The sequence below is a fragment of the Bos indicus x Bos taurus genome, chromosome 8 (genome assembly GCF_003369695.1).
Source record: "Bos indicus x Bos taurus breed Angus x Brahman F1 hybrid chromosome 8, Bos_hybrid_MaternalHap_v2.0, whole genome shotgun sequence".
NCBI lineage: Eukaryota > Metazoa > Chordata > Mammalia > Artiodactyla > Bovidae > Bos > Bos indicus x Bos taurus.
Window position 1 is genome coordinate 99,993,075 of NC_040083.1, and position 23,024 is coordinate 100,016,098.

Here is a 23,024-nt window from a genome sequence, read left to right on the forward strand (position 1 = left end):
AGAATCTGAGTCATTGTCATCAAAAACCCCTTCAAAAGGACAGCTTACATCCAGACACCCAAAGGCACTGAACATATAACAGTCACAATTAAAGTTACTGCAGAAATAAAACTCTCCCATACAGGATAACGTGAAGAACGAAGTAGTATCATCTTACTGGAACAATCTGTGATGGATCTGGCACCCGTGATGGTTGTAGTTCCATAAAAGGGACACGATAAACAGAAGGACTTCCCTGGATTGGGTTGGTAGTAGTCTTGGGGACATGGATAACAGGGCATTAACCCAGAACGAGAGAATTCTCCCACTGGACAAGGCACTGCAAAAGAAAGAAAAAATCATTTGTGCTTATAAAGCAGTATACCCTACGTTCTAAAAGAAGTGCATTAACCTTTGGTTATAAGAAAGCTATCACATTGGTGATATTTTCTCTTGCACGTATTTAATACCCAGATCATTAAGTAATACTCAGACCACTTAAGTAAATATTTTGTTGCTTCCTTCCCATCTTTAACAATACACATTAACTTAATAAAAATCAGAATTGGTCATATAATATTGTACTCTGATTTTTTCACTTCATATCACAAGTAAACCATTCCCCAAATCATTAAATAACATGATGTTTAATAAATGAAACATATTACATCTCACTGGCAGACCATAATTGTTCTCATATTTACTCTACTACTGAACAATTAGTTATTTCTACTACTTCTATTTGTTTCTAATATAAACAATGCTGACATGAAATTTTCTATACAAATTTTTTTATATAACTCTGATTATTTCCTTGGGATAACACTTGCCTTTAGTTAAAGCTAAAGATATGAAAATCTAAAGCCATAAATATATCATGCCTGAATCATTCAGTTCAGTTCAGTCACTCAGTCATGTCCGACTCTTTGCAACCCCATGAATCACAGCATGCCAGGCCTCCCTGTCCATCACCAACTCCCGGAGTTCAAACTCATGTCCATTGAGTCGGTGATGCCACCCAACCATCTCATCCTCTGTTACCCCCTTCTCCTCCTGCCCCCAATCCCTCCCAGCATCAGACTCTTTTCCAATGAGTCAACTCTTCGCATGAGGTGGCCAAAGTACTGGAGTTTCAGTTTTAGCATCATTCCTTCCAAAGAACACCCAGGGCTGATCTCCTTCAGAATGGACTGGTTGGATCTCCTTGCAGTCCAAGGGATGCTCAAGAGTCTTCTCCAACACCACAGCTCAAAAGCATCAATTCTTCAGCGCTCAGCCTTCTTCACAGTCCAACTCTCACATCCATACATGACCACTGGAAAAACCATGACCTTGACTAGACAGACCTTTGTTGGCAAAGTAACGTCTCTGCTTTTGAATATGCTATCTAGGTTGGTCATAACTTTTCTTCCAAGGAGTAAGTGTCTTTTAATTTCATGGCTGCAGTCACCATCTGCCTGAATCATTAAAAAAATTTACTTTACAGCCCCTCGACAGTGTATGAAATTATCCTTCTCATTGCATGCTCATCAGCATTGAAAATGATACCTTTTTTCTATTTGAAGGTAAAAATGGAACTGCTCTGTTAATTTGCATTTTCATGATATATGAAGTTGTATTTTTAAGTTTATCTGAAATGGTTATTGCTCTTGTATAGTTGTCTATTATGTATTGGGGGGTCTTTTATTTTAAAACCTTTTAATGTTATTTTGTGTTTAAAATGCTTTTCATATATTACATGCAGTTGAATATTGTCATTTAACCAAGTTTGAAATTCTCTTGCAAATATTTGGTGGAATATGAGAAAAGAGCCCTGGGCTTCCCTGGTGGCTCAGTGGTAAAGAATCTGCCTACCAATGTAGAAGAAGGAGTTTGATCTCTGGTTTGGGACTATCCCACAAGCCACAGAGCAACTAAACCCATGCACCACATCTATTAAGACAGTGCTCTAGAGCCCAGGAGCCACAACTACTGAAGCCCATGCGCCTAGAGCCTGTGCTCTGCAACGAGAAGACCCAGCAATGAGAAGCCCAAGCGTCACAACTAGAGAACAGTCCCCGCTCACCGCAACTAGAGAAAAGCCCAGAGAAGCAACAAAGACCCAGCACAGCCAAAAAGTAATTAGATAAATAAATAAAATGAAAAAGAGAAGAGCTCCAAACATAACATGGATTTTCATAAATAAATTTTGGTTACATTTGGCAGAGGGGCAGTGAGGTAGATTATCCATGACTAAATCTGTGGGTTGGGGTTTTTGACAATGATCCAAAGACAAATTCAGGTGGAGTGTGTGAACTGGAGTCATTTGGGTGAGCCCAAAAGTCATGACAAGCTGAGAAAACTACTAGAACTATTAAGATCCAACTGTATAAAATTAGGCATGGAAGATAGAACACAGGAAAACAGCTACTCAGTGTATCAGCATACTTACTCTTTAGGTCTTGGATTCTTGATAATAAAAATTAGTTTAGCAGAAATAATTACCAAAGAGGTTGAAAGATTTAAAGATACACTTGAGGCTCAAGGAAGCAGGATACTCCAAGTGGTGGCATCCCTTCATCAGTAGGACAATAAACATGAAATAAATGACAACACATCTGTCATAACCTCAAGATGCTTAGATCAAATTTTTTAAGCAAAAACAGCCAGCCAAATCTTTTGCAAAAGATCTCCTTTATGTACCCAACTGACAAAACTCAGGAGTTGAATCAATAGATGGCAGAAGATAACATAGATATTAATGCATATTTAGAAAAAACGTTCTGGTGGCTACATTTGCTGCATTCAAGAAAAGTTTTAAACTCTAAGTATCTTGGTTTCACCAAGAATAAAATAATCTACTCTGTTACTGCTGCTGCTGCTAAGGCGCTTCAGTCATGTCCGACTCTGTGTGACCCCATAGACGGCAGCCCACCAGGCTCCTGTGCCTGGAATTCTCCAGGCAAGAACACTGAAGTGGGTTGCCATTTCCTTCTCCAATGCATGAAAGTGAAAAGTGAAAGTGAAGTTGCTCGGTCGTGTCCGACTCTTAGCGACCCCTTGGACTGCAGCCCACCAGGCTCCTCCATCCCTGGGATTTTCCAGACAAGAGTACTGGAGTGGGTTGCCATTTCCTTCTCCAGTGCATGAAAGTGAAAAGTGAAAGTGAAGTTGCTTGGTCGTGTCCGACTCTTAGTGACCCCTTGGACTGCAGCCCACCAGGTTCCTCCGTCCATGGGATTTTCCAGGCAACAGAACTGGAGTGGGAGAGGTAACTAAACTTACAGGAGTTTATAATAGGTTTCCTGATTCTCAAATTTCTAAAAATTATTGCCTATTTAGAAGAGGTATTAATACTTTCCAAAAAGCTAACTATTAATAGTTAACTGAAAGCATAAATGTTCCACTGATAAAAGTATAAATTTTCTGTTTGAAAAGACATCTATGAATATGTATCATATGCTAGAAATATAAATGCTACCTGTAAAACTCAAGATACTATAATGAATTAAACTACTTTTTTCATATAATTTTTTCAGTACAACCTCACCTTTAAAAAGAAAAAAAGACTGTGCCCTAAAACCTGGCAGAATTATACTGTCAGCTGTAGTACATAATTATACTATATTAGCCAACAATTATACTAAGACATAATAATAATAAAATCTTAAGATGAAAAAATCCATAAGCCAGTTGTCATCTCAAAACAGCAGACATAGTACTGTGATGTCTATTCTTTGCTTTTTGATCCAGAAAGTGCAAAATAAACTTTCACGTGGAAATTAGTTTACATTACCTTCCAAGGGCAAACAGTTGTCATCACAAATGTACTTTCCAAGATTGGATAATCAGCATTTAATATATAATTTATATATGTAGTTCGTACATACACACGCACACATGTGGTGCTAGTGGTAAAGAACCCGCCTGCCAATGCAGGAGATGTAAGAGATGTGGGTTCGATCCCTGGGTAGGGAAGATCGCCTGGAGGAGGATGTGGCCGCCCACTCCAGTATTCTTGCCTGGAGAACCCCATGGACAGAGGAACCAGGCAAGCTGCGGTACAAAGGGTTGCAAAGAGTCAGACACGACTAAAGTGACTTAACACGCACTCATACAACATATGAATGTATAACATACATATATACATAATAATAGCACTATCTACTACAGTATTAAATACACAGACACGACACATACACGACACAGTTCCCAATGGATTAACATCACAAGGAAAAAGGGGAGAAGTTTTTGATTTGAATCTTGGACAAAGAAACCATATGGTTTCTTTTTTTTTTTTAATTTTATTTTTAAACTTTACAATATTGTATTAGTTTTGCCAAATATCGAAATGAATCCGCCACAGGTATACATGTGTTCCCCATCCTGAACCTTCCTCCCTCCTCCCTCCCCATACCATCCCTCTGGGTCGTCCCAGTGCACCAGCCCCAAGCATCCAGTATCGTGCATCGAACCTGGACTGGCAACTCGTTTCATACATGATATTATACGTGTTTCAATGCCATTCTCATCAAGAAAAATGAAACAAAATCTTTCTCACCTCTTTTATTGTAGAGAAGGGGAAAAATATTTAAATATGCCCAAAGTGATATAAAAATAGAATTAAAAAAGAGAGCATTAAAATGAACAGGGAAAAATGTAACCCCACAGGCCTGTCCCGTGATGGTATAAAAGGAAAAATATAGTCTTGGAGATACTGGTTTCTGATGACAAAGCCAGAAGTCAAAGCTTCTCATTCTGAGCCTCCTTTTAACTTCATCCTAGATGGTCAAGGTAAGAAGTGTTGTTATCTTGTTCCATAAATAATTTTTCCTTCTATTGGCACCATATGTAAACAACATCAACCAAAAGCCATTTGTGGGACTTATTATTTTGGTAAAAATCATTTTTAAAAAACTGAAAAACTTCAGACTCATAACCAAGACTCAAGACTGTTAACCAAGGACTCAAGACTGTTTAATATCCTGCTGCTGGTAAGTCACTTCAGTCGTGTCCGACTCTGTGCGACCCCATAGACGGCAGCCCACCAGGCTTCCCAATCCCTGGGATTCTCAAGGCAAGAACACTGGAGTGGGTTGCCATTTCCCTCTCCAATGCATGAAAGCGAAAATTGAAAGTGAAGTCGCTCAGTCGTGTCCGACCCTCAGCGACCCCATGGACTGCAGCCTTCCAGGCTCCTCCGTCTGTGGGACTCTCCAGGCAAGAGTATCCTAACACATGATAATAGATGAAGTGTATAAAGAATATTACGTTATACTAACATAGTTATATTTGTTCTTCTTTAGTAGCTAAGTCCAGAGAAGGTGATGGCACCCCACTCCAGCACTCTTGCCTGGAAAATCCCATGGGCGGAGGAGCCTGGGGGGTTGCAGTCCATGGGGTCGCTAAGAGTCAGACACGACTGAGCGACTTCACTTTCACTTTTCACTTTTATGCATTGGAGAAGGAAATGGCAACCCACTCCAGTGTTCTTGCCTGGAGAATCCCAGGGATGAGGGAGCCTGGTGGGCTGCCGTCTATGGGGTGGCACAGAGTCAGACACGACTGAAGCGACTTAGCAGCAGTAGCTAAGTCGTGTCTGACTCTCTTTGTAACTGCATGGGCTGTAGCCTCCTTGGCTTCTCTGGCTATGGGATTCTCCCAGGCAAGAATACTGGAGTGGGTTGCCATTTCATTCTCCAGGGGATCTTCCTGACCCAGGGATTCAAGCCAGGTCTCCTGCATGGCAGGCAGATTCTTCACCACTGAGGTACTTAGGAAGCCCAACATAATAATACACTTAAATATAATTGCTATATTTATTAACGATATTTTAAGTTCAGTTCAGTTGCTCAGTCGTGTCCAACTGTTTGCGACCCCATAAACTGCAGCACGCCAGGCCTCCCTGTCTATCACCAACTCCCGGAGTCCACCCAAACCCATCTCCATTGAGTCGGTGATGCCATCCAACCATCTCATCCTCTGTTGTTCCCTTCTCCTCCTGCCCTCAGTCTTTCCCAGCATCAGGGTCTTTTCAAATGAGTCAGCTCTTCGCATCAGATGGCCAAAGTATTGGAGTTTCAGCTTCAACATCAGTCCTTCCAATGAACACCCAGAACTGATCTCCTCTAGGATAGACTGGTTGGATCTCCTTGCAGTCCAAGGGACTCTCAAGAGTCTTCTCCAGCACCAGAGTTTGAAAGCATCAATTCTTTGGTGCTCAGCCTTCTTTATGGTCCAACTCTTCCATCTGTACATGACTGCTGGAAAATCATAGCCTTGACTAGATGGACCTTTGTTGACAAAGTGATGTCTCTGCTTTTTAATATGCTGTCTAGGTTGGTCCTAACTTTCCTTCCAAGGAGCAAGCGTTTTTTTAATTTCATGGCTGCAATCACCATCTGCAGTGATTTTGGAGCCGAGAAAAATAAAGTCAGCCATTGTTTCCACTGTTTCCCCATCTATTTGCCATGAAGTGATGGGACCGGATGCCATGATGTTAGTTTTCTGAATGTTGAGCTTTAAGCCAACACTTTCACTGTCCTCTTTCACTTTCATCAAGAGGCCCTTTAGAGCTTCACTTTCTGCCATAAGGGTAGTGTCATTTGCATATTTGAAGTTACTGATGTTTCTCCTGGCAATCTTGATTCCAGCTGGTGCTTCTTCCAGCCCAGCCTTTCTCATGACGTACTCTGCATATAAGTTAAATAAGCAGTGTGACAATATACAGCCTTGACGTACTCCTTTTCCTATTTGGAACCAGTCTGTTGTTCCATGTCTAGTTCTAACTGTTGCTTCCTGACCTGCATATAGGTTTCTCAAGAGGCAGATCAGGTGGTCTGGTATTCCCATCTCTTTCAGAATTTTCCACAGTTTATTGTGATCCACACAGTCAAAGGCTTTGGCATAGTCAATAAAGCAGAAATACATGTTTTTCTGGAACTCTCTTGCTTTTTCGATGATCCAGCGGATGTTTGCAATTTGATCTCTGGTTCCTCTGCCTTTTCTAAAACCAGCTTGAACATCTGGAAGTTCATGGTTCACGTATTGCTGAAGCCTGGCTTGGAGAATTTTGAGCATTACTTTACTAGTGTGTGAGATGAGTGCAACTGTGCGGTAGTTTGAGCATTCTTTGGCATTGCCTTTCTTTGGAATTGGAATGAAAACTGACCTTTTCCAGTCCTGTGGCCACTGCTGAGTTTTCCAAATTTGCTGGCATATTGAGTGCAGCACTTTCACAGCATCATCTTTCAGGATTTGAAATAGCTCAACTGGAATTCCATCACCTCCACGAGCTTTGTTCGTAGTGATGCTTCCTAAGGCCCATTTGACTTCACATTCCAGGATGTTTGGCTCTAGGTGAGTAATCACACCATTGTGATTATCTGGGTCATGAAGATCTTTTTTGTACAGTTCTTCTATGTATTCTTGCCACCTCTTCTTAATATATTCTGCTTCTGTTAGGTCGCTACCATTTCTGTCCTTTATGGAGCCCATTTTTGCATGAAATGTTCCCTTGGTATCTCTAATTTTCTTGAAGGGATCTCTCGTCTTTCCCATTCTATTGTTTTCCTCTATTTCTTTGCATTGATCGCTGAGGAAGGCTTTCTTGTCTCTCCTTGCTATTCTTTGGAACTCTGCATTCAAATGGGTGTATCTTCCCTTTTCTCCTTTGCTTTTTGTATCCCTTCTTTTCATAGCTATTTGTAAGGCCTCCGCAGACAGCCATTTTGCTTTTTTGCATTTCTTTTTCTTGGGGATGGTCTTGATTGCTGTCTTCAGCAGTGTCACAGCAATGTCATAGCAATGTCACAAACCCTCATTCCATAGTTCATCAGGCACTCTGTCTATCAGATCTAGTCCCTTAAATCTATTTCTCACTTCCACTGTATAATCATAAGGGATTTGATTTAGGTCATACATGAATGGTCTAGTGGTTTTCCCCACTTTCTTCAATTTCAGTCTGAATTTGGCAATAAGGAGTTCATAATCTGAGCCACAGTCAGCTCCTAGTCTTGTTTTTGCTGACTGTATAGAGCTTCTCCATCTTTGGCTGCAAAGAATATAATCAGATTTTGGTGTTGACCATCTGGTGATGTCCATGTGTAGTCTTCTCTTGTGTTGTTGGAAGAGGGTGTTTGCTATGACCAGTGCATTCTCTTCGCAAAACTCTATTAGTCTTTGCCCTGCTTCATTCTGTATTCCAAGGCCAAATTTGCTTGTTACTCCAGGTGTTTCTTGACTTCCTACTTTTGCATTCCAGTCTCCTATAATGAAAAGGACATCTTTTTTGGGTGTTAGTTCTAGAAGGTCTTGTAGGTCTTCATAGAACCGGTTAACTTCAGCTTCTTCAGCAATACTGGTCAGGGCATAGACTTGGATTACTGTGATGTTGAATGCTTTGCCTTGGAAACAGACAGAGATCATTTTGTCATTTTTGAGACTGCATCCAAGTACTGCATTTCAGACTCTTCTGTTGACTATGATGGCTACTCCATTTCTTCTAAGGGATTCCTGCCCACAGTAGTAGATAAAATGGTCATCTGAGTTAAATTCACCCCTCCAGTCCATCTTAGTTTGCTGATTCCTAGAATGTTGACATTCACTCTTGCCATCTCCTGTTTGACCTCTTCCAATTTGCCTTGATTCATGGACCTAACATTCCAGGTTCCTATGCAATATTGCCCTTTTCAGCATTGGACTTTACTTCTATCACCAGTCCCATCCACAACTGGGTGTTGTTTTTGCTTTGGCTCCATCCCTTCATTCTTTCTGGAGTTATTTGTCCACTGATCTCCAGTAGCATATTTTAAGTTCAAAGGCTAAATAATGCAAAAAGTGATACATCAGTAAAAAATAAGGTAAACTGTACAACATGCCTATAAAAATAAAGCAGTACAGAAAGAAAGAGAAAAGAGGAAAAGGAGAGAAAGAAGGGGCGGGGAGAAAGGGGGTTGATTGAAAACTACAGAAATGTATATGAGGGGCTATTCTAGAATTCACACACACTTAAATTAAAAACAAAATGGTGCTTATCCAGCACTGCAGGGGAGAGTGTCATTACCAATTACTACTGATTTTCCACTCACGACAAGTAGAATGTGGTTAAACATATGCTAGGAATATTAGAAATAGAGCAGTTACCAGAAGTTTAAAGATTTTCTGGGAATTACAATTTCTTAATTGCGGCAATTTGGTATTAGAAAACCTCAAGGCTTATTCGGAAACTTCAAGGAAAAAATTGTCAAATATGAACTTATTTTACTGTAAAAGTCCTAGTTGGCTTTTGCATTTGGAGGGAGGGAGGAAGGGAAAGAGAGAAGACTTATTTTTCTTGCAGATTTTCTTCCAAAGTTAGACTGTATACTGACAAAATAAGAGAGTCTTTGGTAGCTCTCTTTCAACCATAATGTGAGGTTTTGTTGGACTTTTAATTAAAAAAAAAAAAATCCACAGCTGGTATTACACAACACACATGGTTTATGAGTTTCAAGTAGTTCCTAGCTAACCTTTCTTCTCATTTCTTCAGTGAAGCATTAGGTTGATGAACACTACTTGCCCAGTTCCTCATGTCTAAGAGGCTTTCATCCACTGTGATTCTGGTTCTGAGATTCAAACAGATGCAGCATATATAACATATATTTAGGGTAGCACTTAACTTACAGGGACTACAACTCCCAGAACACAATGCTGGACATCTCCTGCCCCCTCCCCACATCTACACTCAAAACATCCTAAGTATTTTCCAGGAATCTCAGTCTTTAACTGGATACAGATGTATACATGTGTGTGTAGCCTGGGGAAATGAGAAACTGCCAGACTGGCTTATTAAAACATCACTCATTCAATAAGAGAAGTTTTTAAACTTTCAGATTGTCATGGATACATGCTAAGTCGTTTCAGTTGTGTCTGACTCTGAGTGATTCCATGGACTGCAGACTGCCAGGCTTCTCTGTCCATGGGATTCTGCATGCAAGAATACTGGAGTGGGTTGCCATTCTTTTCTCCAGGGGATCTTCCCCACCCAGGGATCAAACTCGGGTCTCTTAAGTCTACCTACATTGGCGGATGGGTTCTTTACCACTAGTGCCAGCTGGGAAGTCCAGATTGCCATAGGCCTTGGGTCTTTCAATAAGGGTATACAGAATGGGGAGGACACACAATTTTTTTAAAGTCACTTTTCGCCAGCCATGCTTGTTCTGTTCCCAGTGCTGTAACAGACAGAGGTAAACAACTGTTTATTTTTTTGCAAAGTTCCACGGACTTTGCAAGGTCACCGCAGGTTTTTGGTTTTTTTTCGTTTGTTTGTTTTGTTTTGTTTTCTGACAACAGGCTGACGTTGATTTGTCAGATGGAGTCCACTGGCATTGTAAGTTTGCATCCTTTACTTTTGTTTCTGTCTTCCAGTTTTTACACTGCTGGAAAGCTGTACCTGGTAAGGACATTAGAACTATTTGAAATTGAAACTGTAATCTTCATATTTCTATTTAATGAGTGGTTCCCAGTGTGGGGCCCCTGGACCAAGCAGAATCAGCACCACCTGAGAACGTCCAACTATTTGTGACCCCATGGACTGCACAGTCCACGGAACTCTGCAGGCCAGAATACTGGAGTGGGCAGCCTTTCCTTTCCCCAGGGCATCTTCCCAACCCAGGGACTGAACCCAGGTCTCCCGCATTGCGGGCAGATTCTTTACCAGCTGAGCCACAAGGGAAGCCCAAGAATACTGGAGTGGGTAGCCTATCCCTTCTCCAGCAGATCTTCCCGACCCAGGGATCGAACCAGGGTCTCCTGCATTGCAGACAGATTCTTTACCAACTGTGCTATCAGGGAAGCCTGAGAACTAGTTAGAAATGCAAATTCTCAAGGCCTTTACCAGACCTGTTGATTTAAATCTCTGGGGTAGCCCCAGGAGTCCATGTTTCAACAAACCCTCCATGGTGACACTTGAGAAACAAAAATTAGTTGTATTTTAGAATCACCTGTGGCAACTTTGGGTTTCCCTCGTGGCTCAGTGGTAAAGAATCCGCCTGCCATGAGGGAGACACGGGTTCTATCCCTCAGTAGGGAAGATCCCATGGAGAAGGAAATGGCTACCCCCTCCAGTATTCTTGCCTGGAGAATCCCATGGACAGAGGACGCTGGTGGGCTACAGTCCATGGGGTCACAGTAGAGTCAGACATAACTTAGCAACTAAACAACAACATGGGGAGAGGGGCGATCTTCAGAAGAAAACAGTAAACTTACACCAGAATTCTCTGGGGGGGTGGAGATGGGTTTCAGTAGTTTTAACATGTTACTCACTGGGCCAATTTTTGCAGAAATTAACACCTGTGGCCCAGTGATCTGTTATGTAAGTGATATTGAAACATTCTGGTCAATAATGTTCAGGTAACAAAAGATGTACTAACATGTCTCTAGTCAATAAGTGGCTACAATACTGAAATGAATGTGCAACAATTCTAGTAGGAGCCAAAGTGGATAACCACTCGTGAAAATCTTCAAATTGCAGGGAACAAAGGTCACAATCCAAAGGATGTATTTTTCGAGTTTCAAGGAACATAAGACAAGACCTCATTTTATACATGAAAAATCTACGTTCCTGGTTGACAAGTATTTCTCTCATACCATGTGGTCACATGGTTACTAGTGTTGAGGGCTGGGACCCAGTCATGTGCTTCTTGTGAGTCCCTAACGGTACCAGGATGGTGTTTATATTATGGGTGTTTACACTTAAGTACCAACTGGCTGAATAGAAGGAAACACTCTATGAAGAGACAGTTATTTACATTCTTTGCATATGGCAGACATATGCCTCTGCTAACAAGATTCCACTCTTCCATGCAGAGAACCTAGCACAGGCTTGGGGGAAAAAAAAGCAATGTGTAAGACTTAACCTCCACAAGCAGAAATGTCCACGGCTCCTCTCTTCACAGTTGAAGTGTTTTCTGGACATGAGAGGCACCCCCGGGAACCAAATGCTGGCTGATAGCTGCCCAGCGGACACGATTCGCATGTTTCAAGCCCATTTGATGAGTAGGTGCCTTGTTTACACTGAGCTAAAATGAAAAATGTAATATGGTTAATAATAATGACATCAACTGTACGAAAGTAGCGCTGTGTACAATAGGGTTTTCCATATTTTTGTTTATTTAGGATAAAATGAGGGTCACAAAGAACTCCAGGCAGACACATTATCTTTTAGATTCTTCATACTTCTGTATACTAATAAGTTATAGGCTCATTTCCAGTTCCTTCTATTATGACCTAGCATGTGTTGGACACATAGAAAATGTCAATAAATAGTTTTGGGGTGAAGTTAGAAATCTGCATCTGACAAGGTCCAGCTGTTACAAGGAAACTTGCTCTTGTACAAGTGCCCAGCTTGTACGCTGTTCTCTTGAGTGACAGAAACAAAACCCACAACTGGGCTTTCGTCTCGTAACTATGCTGGTACCATTTTCACCCTAAATAACAACTGGCCCTCTTACCTCCTCGTGCTTACAGACACCATTTCATTTGAGGGCTGGCAGAGGAGGAAGTAAGAGTAGTCTTAGCATCAGGCCCAGAGAGGTGAATTAAGCAACTTTCCAAAATGCATAGCAATGGTTTTGTAGCAGAGTGGGCCTCGGGCCAGATTTCTCCAGCGCACTGGCCTCTCCTTCTGCCCTTTTCCTCCAGATTAATCTCACTTTCAGCATCGTTTGCAGTCACCCAGCACTGCTCTTAAGCTTACACGTGTCGTGAAGCACCCACACCTGTACTGGCAACAACGGGCAAGGAGGACAACCCTGCAGCTCCTTCTTTTAGGTGCATCTTAACCAGAACGTGAAAGAGAATGTGTCCATTAGGAATGGTCATTGAGAATGACAGGAACAATATTTTGCAAAGATTGGATAATTTAGTAGCAAGAATATCTGCATATGGGTCTGTAGTTATTCATTTCCAAGTAAATGGAGTTAATCTCATCATATCAAATATTATTCAAACAAAAAGCAGCCCAATGCTTGCTAAGTCATGAAAGTCCCTTCTACCAGTTAATGTGAGATTCACTAAAACACATGGAATTAACTGATGAAAACAGATTAAATTTCTTGACAGTGGAGTGTGATTTAGACAGCAATGGGCTGTTCCAAAAGGAAGGTAAATGGACTTCTCTAAGTGAGGGAAACATTCAAGTATTAGCTTATAACTGGAAGAAAGAAAAAAATCAGTTAATGAAATTGCTTTTGGTAATGCTTGTATTTCATCCTATTTGCTAGCGAGATTTCCTAAGTGGAAATAAAATTCAGGCTTCTGGTCTAAGCCTCTACCTTTGCATTCTGAGCTGCTCCTTGAATGGAGATATTCGGTGTAAGTCCCAGTCGGACAGGGTTTGCACTCCAGCTGCCCTTCTTCATCTTGATAGGAGCCCATCAAGCAACTCTCACAGACAGAATGCTCCAGGGAATAGTAGGTTCCCAAAGGGCAGTTGACTGAAAATAAGCAGGAAACGCTGAATATTGTATGGAACATACTTTTGTCCCTTAGGTATGAGACTAATAAAGCCTGCTTCCAGCTACTATTGTTTATGAGTTAAATTTTACTGTCAGAGGTTTACTCACAAGATAAACTTTCCATAAATGTAGTCCTCTAAACCAACAAACAGATTTTTTTTTTTTTTTTTTTTAGAAAATGCCAATTCTTAACTGACCAAGCTTACAGCTTATAGGATGGGGGCTTTGAAATGTGGGTTAAAGCATAAACCAGATCATTCTGGAAATACACAGCTAATGGAAGAAAAATAAAGCAGTTAATTTGGGGCTTTGAGATATTAAAAATGGTTTCTTCGCTGTTCTTCTGAATGGTTTCCCTTATGAAACTGTCCATTATAGCATCACTTCTAGAAATAAAAACAGACAAAGGTGGTGAGCTTAGAACAAATGAGTTAAGTCGACCCCTCTCCCTGCTTAGACTGCTTCCACTGAAGCCAAGTGTAAGTCTGAGGCATCCTCAGACCCAAAGACCCCGCTGAAACTGGCCAGTTTCAAAACCTTCCTTCCCCGGAGATTTGGTCTACTATTTTGGCAGGCTAGGAGTGCAGAATTTCTGAAATCAAAGTGGGATATTAAATTCCCTGAGAGGTTGCTATCAAAGTTAGCGTTCTTACAGAGAGAACACCTGGAAGAATCACTTGGGTGATTCTGAGGTGTTAACGTGTGAAAGATTTATCAGGCAACTTACTAAAATTTCAGATTCCAAGGACCTGACCCCAAAGGGTCAGGAGGTATCCCCTGTGGATTGGGACCTGAATCAAGCTGCAATCTGACAAGCACTTCAGGGGGTGCTGACACAGGTAGTCTGAAGACCACACTGAGAAATGCAGAATGCTGGCCAAGGCAATTCCGGATTTTTACTTACAAGTTGAGAAAGAAACAAGAGGAGGCTCAGAATGATAATATTAATGTGCTTTTGATGAGCTGGGTTTATTCCAGTGTGAAAAACCTAGCTGAGCTCTGAGAATAGCGATGAGAACTGTTGATGAAGGTTTTCTGACCAGGACACAATATCACACACTATAGAGAGATTAACAGAAGCCTCATGTCATTCGGTTCTGTTTGAGCACATAGATTTTGCTTGGAGACTCTGCTATCTATAAATGAGGACTGACTTAGGAAAGAGACTGGAATGGACTCAGATTGTGACAGTCTAAAGTCAGTAAAAGCTAAGGGATTGAGGGGGCAGGAGGGAGAACAGGGACTGGCACTTTAACGGGTCTGGGGTCTCCTTTGGGGGTGATGGAAATGTTTTGGAACTGTGATAGAGGTAATGGTTGAATGCCACTGTGACTATACTAAACACCACTAAACTACATACTTCAAAATGGTTCATTTTATGCTATGTGAATTTTGTGTTGGCTGCCTGGGTGGGTATATCAGCTGAATCACTTACTGTCTTAAAAGGCTAAGTTCTTAGCCTCTTGGCTTCGGTTTTCTCATGCATAAAATGTACTTAATAATAATGGTACCTCATACAGTAGCCAAACAGGATTAAACAAGACAGGGTCTCAGTCAGCACACAGGGGTGGTCAGAAAAGTTTTAGTGTTTGTCACTGGAGTTGCTGCTGAAAGCTGTGAGCTGAGAAAGATCTATAAATAAAACTACGATTTGAGTCCCTTACCTAAAGTAATCTTATCCTGACCATTAGTGGTTATCTAGACTTTTGAGACAAAAAGCATGCAACAATAACAGAATGTAGGTTTCATGACAAAACCCCTTCAGAGTTGTAGGGTGACTCTACCTGTCACTTGACCCAATAGGCACCAAATATTTTTGGTGACAGCGAGAAATCTTACCACACATTCGGCCTCTCAGCACAGAGCCTGGTCTGCAGAAGAGGAAAGCCTTTTCTGTTTCTAAGGAGTTGCTGTCAGCTACAAGCATTTCAGAGGCAAGCTGAAAGGAATACATGGGCTCCTTAGTAAGGGTCCTTTTCAGTCGATTTGTGATAGTTTCCAACGTCTTAATGAGTCGCTGCTGATTTTCCAATTCAAGGGTATCGTTTCTCTCATCAGGTAATGGCACACTAGCTGAGATAAAAACAAAACAAAAGAAAACACACACACACACCGTGTTGTAGCAAGCCATTTGGAGTGAGTTTTTACCCTAAAAAATGACACGTATTAACTTTAAAAACACATTCCAATATACAGTAGGTGCAGACAAATACTGTTTGATTCCACTTATATGAGGAATAATAGTCAAACTCAAAGTCAGAAAGGACACTAGTAGTAGATCCTGGGGTCAGGTCGCGGGTGGGGAGCGAGAATGGGGACTTAGTGTTGAATGGTGACAGGGTTTCAGTTTAGCAAAGTGAAAAATCCAGTAGGTAGATGATGGAGGGAGATGAATGTATTTAATGCCACTGAATTGTACAGTTAAATATGGTTAAAATAGTATGTTTTATATAATGTGCCTTTTTAATCACAATTAAAAAAACATTCCAGGAAAGATACACACAAATTTAAATAGTATTTACTGAGTAGCTAGTACACGAACAACATGTTTTGTTTTAATCCTTCTCTCCTATGCTGGATCTACAGCCCCGTTTTGTAGAGTTCTTAATGATTATATATTCAGTTCCTGCTAACTCTCAATTTTTAAAAACATGCCTTAGCTCAACATGTTAAGATGAGTTTGAAGCCGGGGGGCTTGTTGCTATGAGAATCATAAAATAGATCTGTGATATTTTGAAGAAGAACAGAACAGGTGACTGTGCTTGCCTTAATATAGAGTTCCAGGGTAATTTCCTAATAATGACAGCACATAGGAAGTTTGAAAACAGATCTCCAACCGAGAATTTCCCATTATATTAACCTCTTCAAAAAGACAGTATATTCTTACCTGTGATGTTAAAAATTAACCTAATTTTGTGGTCGGATAATGGGGCACTTCTTTCAATCCGGGAAGACCTGGCTTTGCCAGCACCCGTGGGTGTTTCTCGCACTGTGTCCTGGAAGTCACCGTAAGAGTAATCCAGCCTGTTGGCTGCACCCCAGCCACCAGGTCCTGAAAAGGTGTGGTAGAGAAACAAAAGATTGTAGAGTTGCATCTTTATCAGCTTTTAGTGTCTAATGTTCAGCCACAAATTGCGTTGTCTTTGATCACTATTTAAATTGCCCATAATGTTCTACATATAAAGCTTTGCCTGTAATTTTATACTGTAGTCTTGGGTACTTCATATTAAATTTAGATGAACAAGGAAAAGTCTTTATAGAGCTATGTAGGCATTTAAACCATTCTATCTTTGGCCTAATAATTAATTATTGTAGGTTTAGAGGAATTGGAGGTAGGTATAGATTTTAATCAATTTCTATTTCCCTTCAGGGTTTGTTCTATTCTTGTCTTTTTTAATATCAGTGTCATAAACTGAATGTGCATAAACAGATTTCCCTTTGTGAAGATTATTCAAGATATTTTCATATCTGCATATTTTAAATATAAACATACTGTACTTTTAACAAAGATAATAACAAAGATAATACTATGTGTATATTATTTGGTAATCACTTTTCAACTTTTCTCAACAATATAATATTTCTGTGTCAAATAGTTTAATATCTTTTTCTATAGCTATACTAGTTTCTGAGGGCAGCATTATGAGTTAAATGTTTACACACTTAGGAAACTGCTGGAGGCAGTATGCCATGCTTAGTCATTCAGTCATGTCAGACTCTCCAGGGATTGCAGCCTGCCAGGCTCCTCTGTCCACGGAATTCTCCAGGCAAAAATACTAGAGTGGGTTGCCACGCCCTCCTCCAGGGAATCTTCCCAAACCAAGGATCAAACCCAGGACTTCTTTACTGTCTGAGCCACCAGGGAAGCCCAAGGATACTGGAGTGGGTTGCCATACCCTCCTCCAGGGGATTTCCCATCCCAGGGATCAAACCCAGGTCTCCCACAATACAGGCAGATTCTTTACCATCTGAGTCACCAGGAAAGCCCATGAATACTGGAGTGAGTAGCATGGTTGTATGTGTCTCTTTAGATGCCTTCCATATCACTGTGACCAACTGCATGGATTCAGATTGTAACTTCTTGATAAATGATATATGCCTGTACAATCTTAATCAAGCTACTTTCATTACTCTTTATCTCAGTTTCTTTATGTCTACATTGAGATCATTATTCCTACCTTGTAGGTCTGCGGAATAACTGAGCTAATTCATGCAAACTAGCTCATAGACTAGTTTTTAGACTAGCTTTTAGACTCATTCTAAAAGCTTGGTGAGAGTAAATAATATTAATATTGATGTAGGCACACTGTTGTTGCTTAGTGATGTGCTTTAAACATCAAATCTATTTATACAGGTTTGTCCACTTAAGTAAGTTGGTTTTTGAGTTTCTTTTTTAGCTTAATTCATGCTTTCAGCCATTTATAAAGAACTAGATCAATAGTTTTATTTTTCACTTAAACATTTTTCCCTACAAGTGTCATGTAGCCATTATAAAAAACACAACAACACAAAATCCCAGAGGAACAAAGAGAAAAATGTAAAAGATTGCCTATAATTCCACCACACAGAAATAATGACAGTAACATTTTAGCCAAGAATATTTTCTATGACTATATAGACACACACATACACATTTATGCGCACAGTGTGTGGGCGGGGCAGGGGGATTCCCTAGTAGCTCAGATGGTGGAGTCTGCTTGCTATGCGGGAGACCCAGGTTTGAGCCCTGGGTGGGGAAGATCCTTTGGAGAAAGAAATGGCAACCCACTCCAGTATTCTTGCCTGGAGAATCCCATGGATGGAGGAGCATGACAGGCAACAGTCCATGGGGTCATAAAGAGTCAGACATGACTGAGTGACTTCACTTGCTTTCCTTACATACACACACACACACACACACACACACACACACACAGCTAGACTAAATATAAACATACTGTACTTTTAACAAAATAAGATCATACTATATGTATATTATTTGCTAATCACTTTTCAAATTTTCTCAACAATATAATATTTCTGTGTCAAATGGTTTAATATCTTTTTCTGTAGCTATACTACAAACTAACCAAGTTTCTATGTTCAGACTTTGAGGTTATTTCAAAAATTTAGAACATCCTTGTACATACACTATGTCATAAAATATAAGACACCATCAGTGAGAAGACACCACCCAATTCCATAAATACCCAAATGCAAAATGTACATCTTGGAATTTACAAAATATGGTATATGCTTATACATTAGTATGACTTTTATCTTGAGAAATATCCTCAGATGGGTCTGAGCATTTTTAACCCTTTAGTTACATACGCCAAATGCCCTTCAATTTCTTCCCTACACATAATATGTGAGTATAATTTTTATCTCATGACACCCTTGTCAACTCTGGGTATTGAGATTTTTACTCAAATTTGTTCATCTAACAGGATAAAAAATGGCATCTCATTTTAGTTTTAATTTGAACTACATGAGTAGTATAACATCTAATCATTTTAGTGTATTTATTGGCCCTTTATTTTCCACACATTATGACATGCCAAGGTGTTATAAATATTACTGATTTTGTGAGAGGTGTAAAGACACTTGAGGAAGAAGGTTTGCGTCTTAGGGTCACTTGTATCACTGTCCCATACACCACTCAGATTCTTACAGGATGACACACATCACCCATCACAAAGTCTCATGAGGATAGCCGACTCCGTCCGTGTGAGGTCCTGAACCCTTGCAACCAACCTCCACAATCCGGGGGCAGTGGGAGCCTGGGTCACGTGTGACCGAAGAGGCACTGGTATTCTAGACGTGCCGCTGCCAACTCCCCCGCCAAGGCCACTTTGTGGTTTTCTATCTAAAACTTTAACTTCATTATGTTCACTGAGAAGTTGCATATAATTGTTAAAACTGGAAAACAAAGTCTACCAATAGGAATTGTTTATATAAATTATGGCAAATTGATAAAATAATATGTAGCCATTAAAACGGCATTGAACACACTGGTGTATTTAAAATGGATAACCAACAAAGATTCACGTACAGCACATGGAACCCTATTCAACGTTATGCGGCAGCCTTGATGGCAGTGGGGGTTTGGGGGAGAACGAATAATCTATATTTATGGCTGAGTCCCTTCACTGTTCATCTGAAACTATCACAACATTGTTAATCAGCTATCAGATCAGATCAGATCAGTCGCTCAGTCGTGTCCGACTCTTTGCGACCCCAATACAAAATAAGAAGTTCAAAAAATTGCGTTGAAGTATAATATTTATGACATAAAATTATCCTCAATAAAATATTAACTAGAAATTCATGTTTACAAAATAGCATGGGTCTACACACAAATGCAGTACAGTAATATATACGTTAATATACGTTAATATAGTAATAATTATTTCTGGAACTGCAGGTTATCTCAATTTCATTCTTTTTTTTAGTATTTTTCAAATTTTTGCAAAAAACATATACAGCAATAATATTTTTCAATTTAAAAACTCTAAAGCAATAGTCAATATCACTCAATGCTAAATCACTGAGAAATATGATTAGTGTCAAAAACAAAAAGAATGTCCACTGTCATGTGAATTAATACTGCTTCAAATAATCTTCTAAGCACTTTACTATTCTTGTACTTCCTCATTTAATCCTTACAACGGCCCTATGAGTTCAGCACTCCTAACACCCAGTTTAAAGATGAGAAAATTGAGGCACAGGGTGGCTTGAGAACTTAAGTGCTTCCCCTGCCTCCTAGTCAGTGGGTAAGCCAGGATTCAGACATTTACTAGTTGGTTGTAGAGTTCATGTGTCTAACCAGGACGGAATCACCACTGTGTTCTAAACACTACTCTGCAAGTTCTGTTGAGACGGTTTTCTAAGAATGAAATAAGTATAATTACTGGAAAGGGCAAAGAAATCCCATAACACACTTTGGAGTACCCTTAATAAAAGTTGTATGTCAATTATATCTTAAAAAAACAGAAGAAAAAAACGTTCAGCGTCTACATGAAGAAAACATCCAAATTCTACTTGAAGGTATATCAGACTTGAATAGATTGAGTCTTAACAATATTATAAGTGAGGAATGTGAATATTTTACATGTGTTACTCTTTTGAATAAATGACTTACTTGCAATTTAAGTTAAATTCCATATAAAAATTGCTGTTAGTATCTTATAACTATTACTATTCTAAGATATCATACAAATATTTGAATTTTACAATCACAATGTCACTTAGTTTTCTTAGTATTTATCATCCTGAAGCATTCTGGCTAATACTTTGAAAGAATTACATATCTATGAAGATCATTATGTACAGGATCAGGTTATCCAGTCATCCTAGAACTCTTTTCTGGAATGATTTTCTTAGTTTGCACAACAGTTTCCCCAACTACCCACACTAAATAATTTCATTACCGATTGCAAAGCCATTTTCATAGTCATAATTATATTCAAGGCAGTATTTTTTGGTCAAGTCCTCCAGTCTGCAGTCAATGTCATCAGCATCACTACAAAATGACGGGACCTGTAAATAAAAAAAAATGGAAGAGGACAAACTGTGCTTCACATCTGGGTGTGCCTTGGATAAGCTCTATGCTCCTGTTCTTCACGTCTCCATCAGCAGGAAGGAAGGACGGACCCGAGAGCGCTCCCTGTCCTTAAAAAGGCTCCTGACCCTCCTCCTTGGCCTCCCCCACCTCCTCTCAGTACAGTGGACCAAGATCAGTCTCATGCCTTTTCTCTCTGTTTACATCACTTACTGCAAGAAGCTCAGGACTCCCAGGATATCTGTCTCTAAACTTTCATCTCAATTGAGTTTTGTTTTTTTTTTAAATAAAGTATAGCTGATTTACAGTTTTATGTTAATGACTCTTTAGATCGCTTTTCTCTGACCCCATCTCCCACCCTCCTCCAAGTAAAGTCCTCAAAACTTTCCTTGGTGCCCTCTGAAATTCACAGTCAAGAAGCAGTCAAACCCTTATTAGTATTCACCTCCTCTATGTTCTCTTCACTTTTGCTCTCAATGAAACCTGACTTGCTTGTTTTTTTAGGTGGTGGTCATGGAGGTGAGGAAGTGCCCTCCTCACTCTTTAGTGCTGTTTCTAGCTCATACTCCCATGAACCTCCTTGAAGCCTGAGTTTTGAAGCTCCCACAATAAGCTATACCACACACTGATCTCCTTGTGCCCGTCACCTACAGCCCTCGCCTATTCCGGGTCACTTCCTCATTCCAAGAACCTTAGTAAGTGTCCCTGGTATAGCCCTTGGTGATTTCTATATGCAGCCAGCTGATCCTTCCATCACCTTGAATTCTCACTTCCTCTTCCATCTTCCAGCTTTGTCACTTACTCTCACAGTCATACCCTCAGATCTTGTCATTACCAGTAACTGCACCGTCTCTTAGACCCAGGAATCCAACACCTCTTCTGTAATCCACTGACACTGTCACCTCCTCACTGTCCCTCGGCCCCTGATGTCTTCACTTCCTTATTTACCCATCTTGGATCCCGTCTTGATCCATCACCATAAATTACTTACTCCTTTGCACGCACCCTCCTTGGTCTATCACCGTGAATTACTCCTTTGCATGCACCCTTCTCAATTTGTCTGGAGAACTTTAACCCCAGTTAAGTTTATTGCTCTGCTTTCTCCACATTTGTGCCCACATGCTCAACTATAGTCTGGGAGAAAACACATCCCTGCTTATGGCCAATCCTACATTTCTCTAGTATATTCATTTATGCTCTCCTAGAACATCATTTGTACCACATTCTCTTTTCTCAAACCTCCAACAACTCCTCCCCAACCTTACTGCAGACTGATCATTCTGCATCTTTTTGCACAGATCAGATAGTCACAAAAGATCCTTCTTTCACACATATCACACGTGGACTCACTCCTGTACCTGTCCTCATGTACTCCATCCCTTCTCGACACCTCTCTTTCTCACACTCTATATCAAATCTACTACTATTGCATCTACTTTCAGAATCTATCCAAAATCTAAGCCACTCAACTCTGTTAGGGATACAAGTGTGTGTATATATATATATATATATATATATATATTTTGTATGTACTCAAGATAGTTCTGGAGTTAACTACACATTAAGTTGCTTAGAGGACTATGATTTAACAGAAGTTATATATACATACACACATATATATAATAGAAATATATAAAAAACATATAAAAAACATTTATATACACACACACATATATAGAACATTTTCTGCTTTCAAGATGCTTAGTACACTTACATACATTGCTTTGCTCTCCTGGAATCCTGAAAGAGTCCTAAACTTGCATGAAAAAGAAAACCCTTTACATGTCCAGTGTTCATAAAAGAAAAACAGACTACAAGGGCATTTCTGTCATATTTTAAATAACAAAGCAGACATTCTCAAACCAAAGGGACTCTAAGTTTTTCTGAATGTTTTAAGAAATTCAAAGTGCTTTAACACAGATTTACTTAAAATTCACTCCAGGAGACCAAAACCTATGAATAATTCTAAATATGAGGAGCAAGTTTGGGTCACAAAGAAAAAGGAAATCATCAAGACAAAGAATTTC

The 23,024-nt window shown here is 40.0% G+C and overlaps 1 protein-coding gene across 1 annotated transcript in view; it reads right to left on the minus strand.

Moving 5' to 3' along the window:
* The window catches only part of SVEP1 (sushi, von Willebrand factor type A, EGF and pentraxin domain containing 1), a 211,963-nt gene that overhangs the window by 84,603 nt on the left and 104,336 nt on the right, over positions 1–23,024 (minus strand). The window contains exons 14-19 of the mRNA XM_027550488.1: positions 20,867–20,975; positions 16,342–16,506; positions 15,294–15,527; positions 13,272–13,433; positions 11,856–12,017; positions 158–319 (exon numbers count right to left, since the gene is read on the minus strand). Coding sequence (XP_027406289.1) covers positions 158–319; positions 11,856–12,017; positions 13,272–13,433; positions 15,294–15,527; positions 16,342–16,506; positions 20,867–20,975 — 994 coding nt within the window. The remainder of the gene's footprint in view (positions 1–157; positions 320–11,855; positions 12,018–13,271; positions 13,434–15,293; positions 15,528–16,341; positions 16,507–20,866; positions 20,976–23,024) is intronic.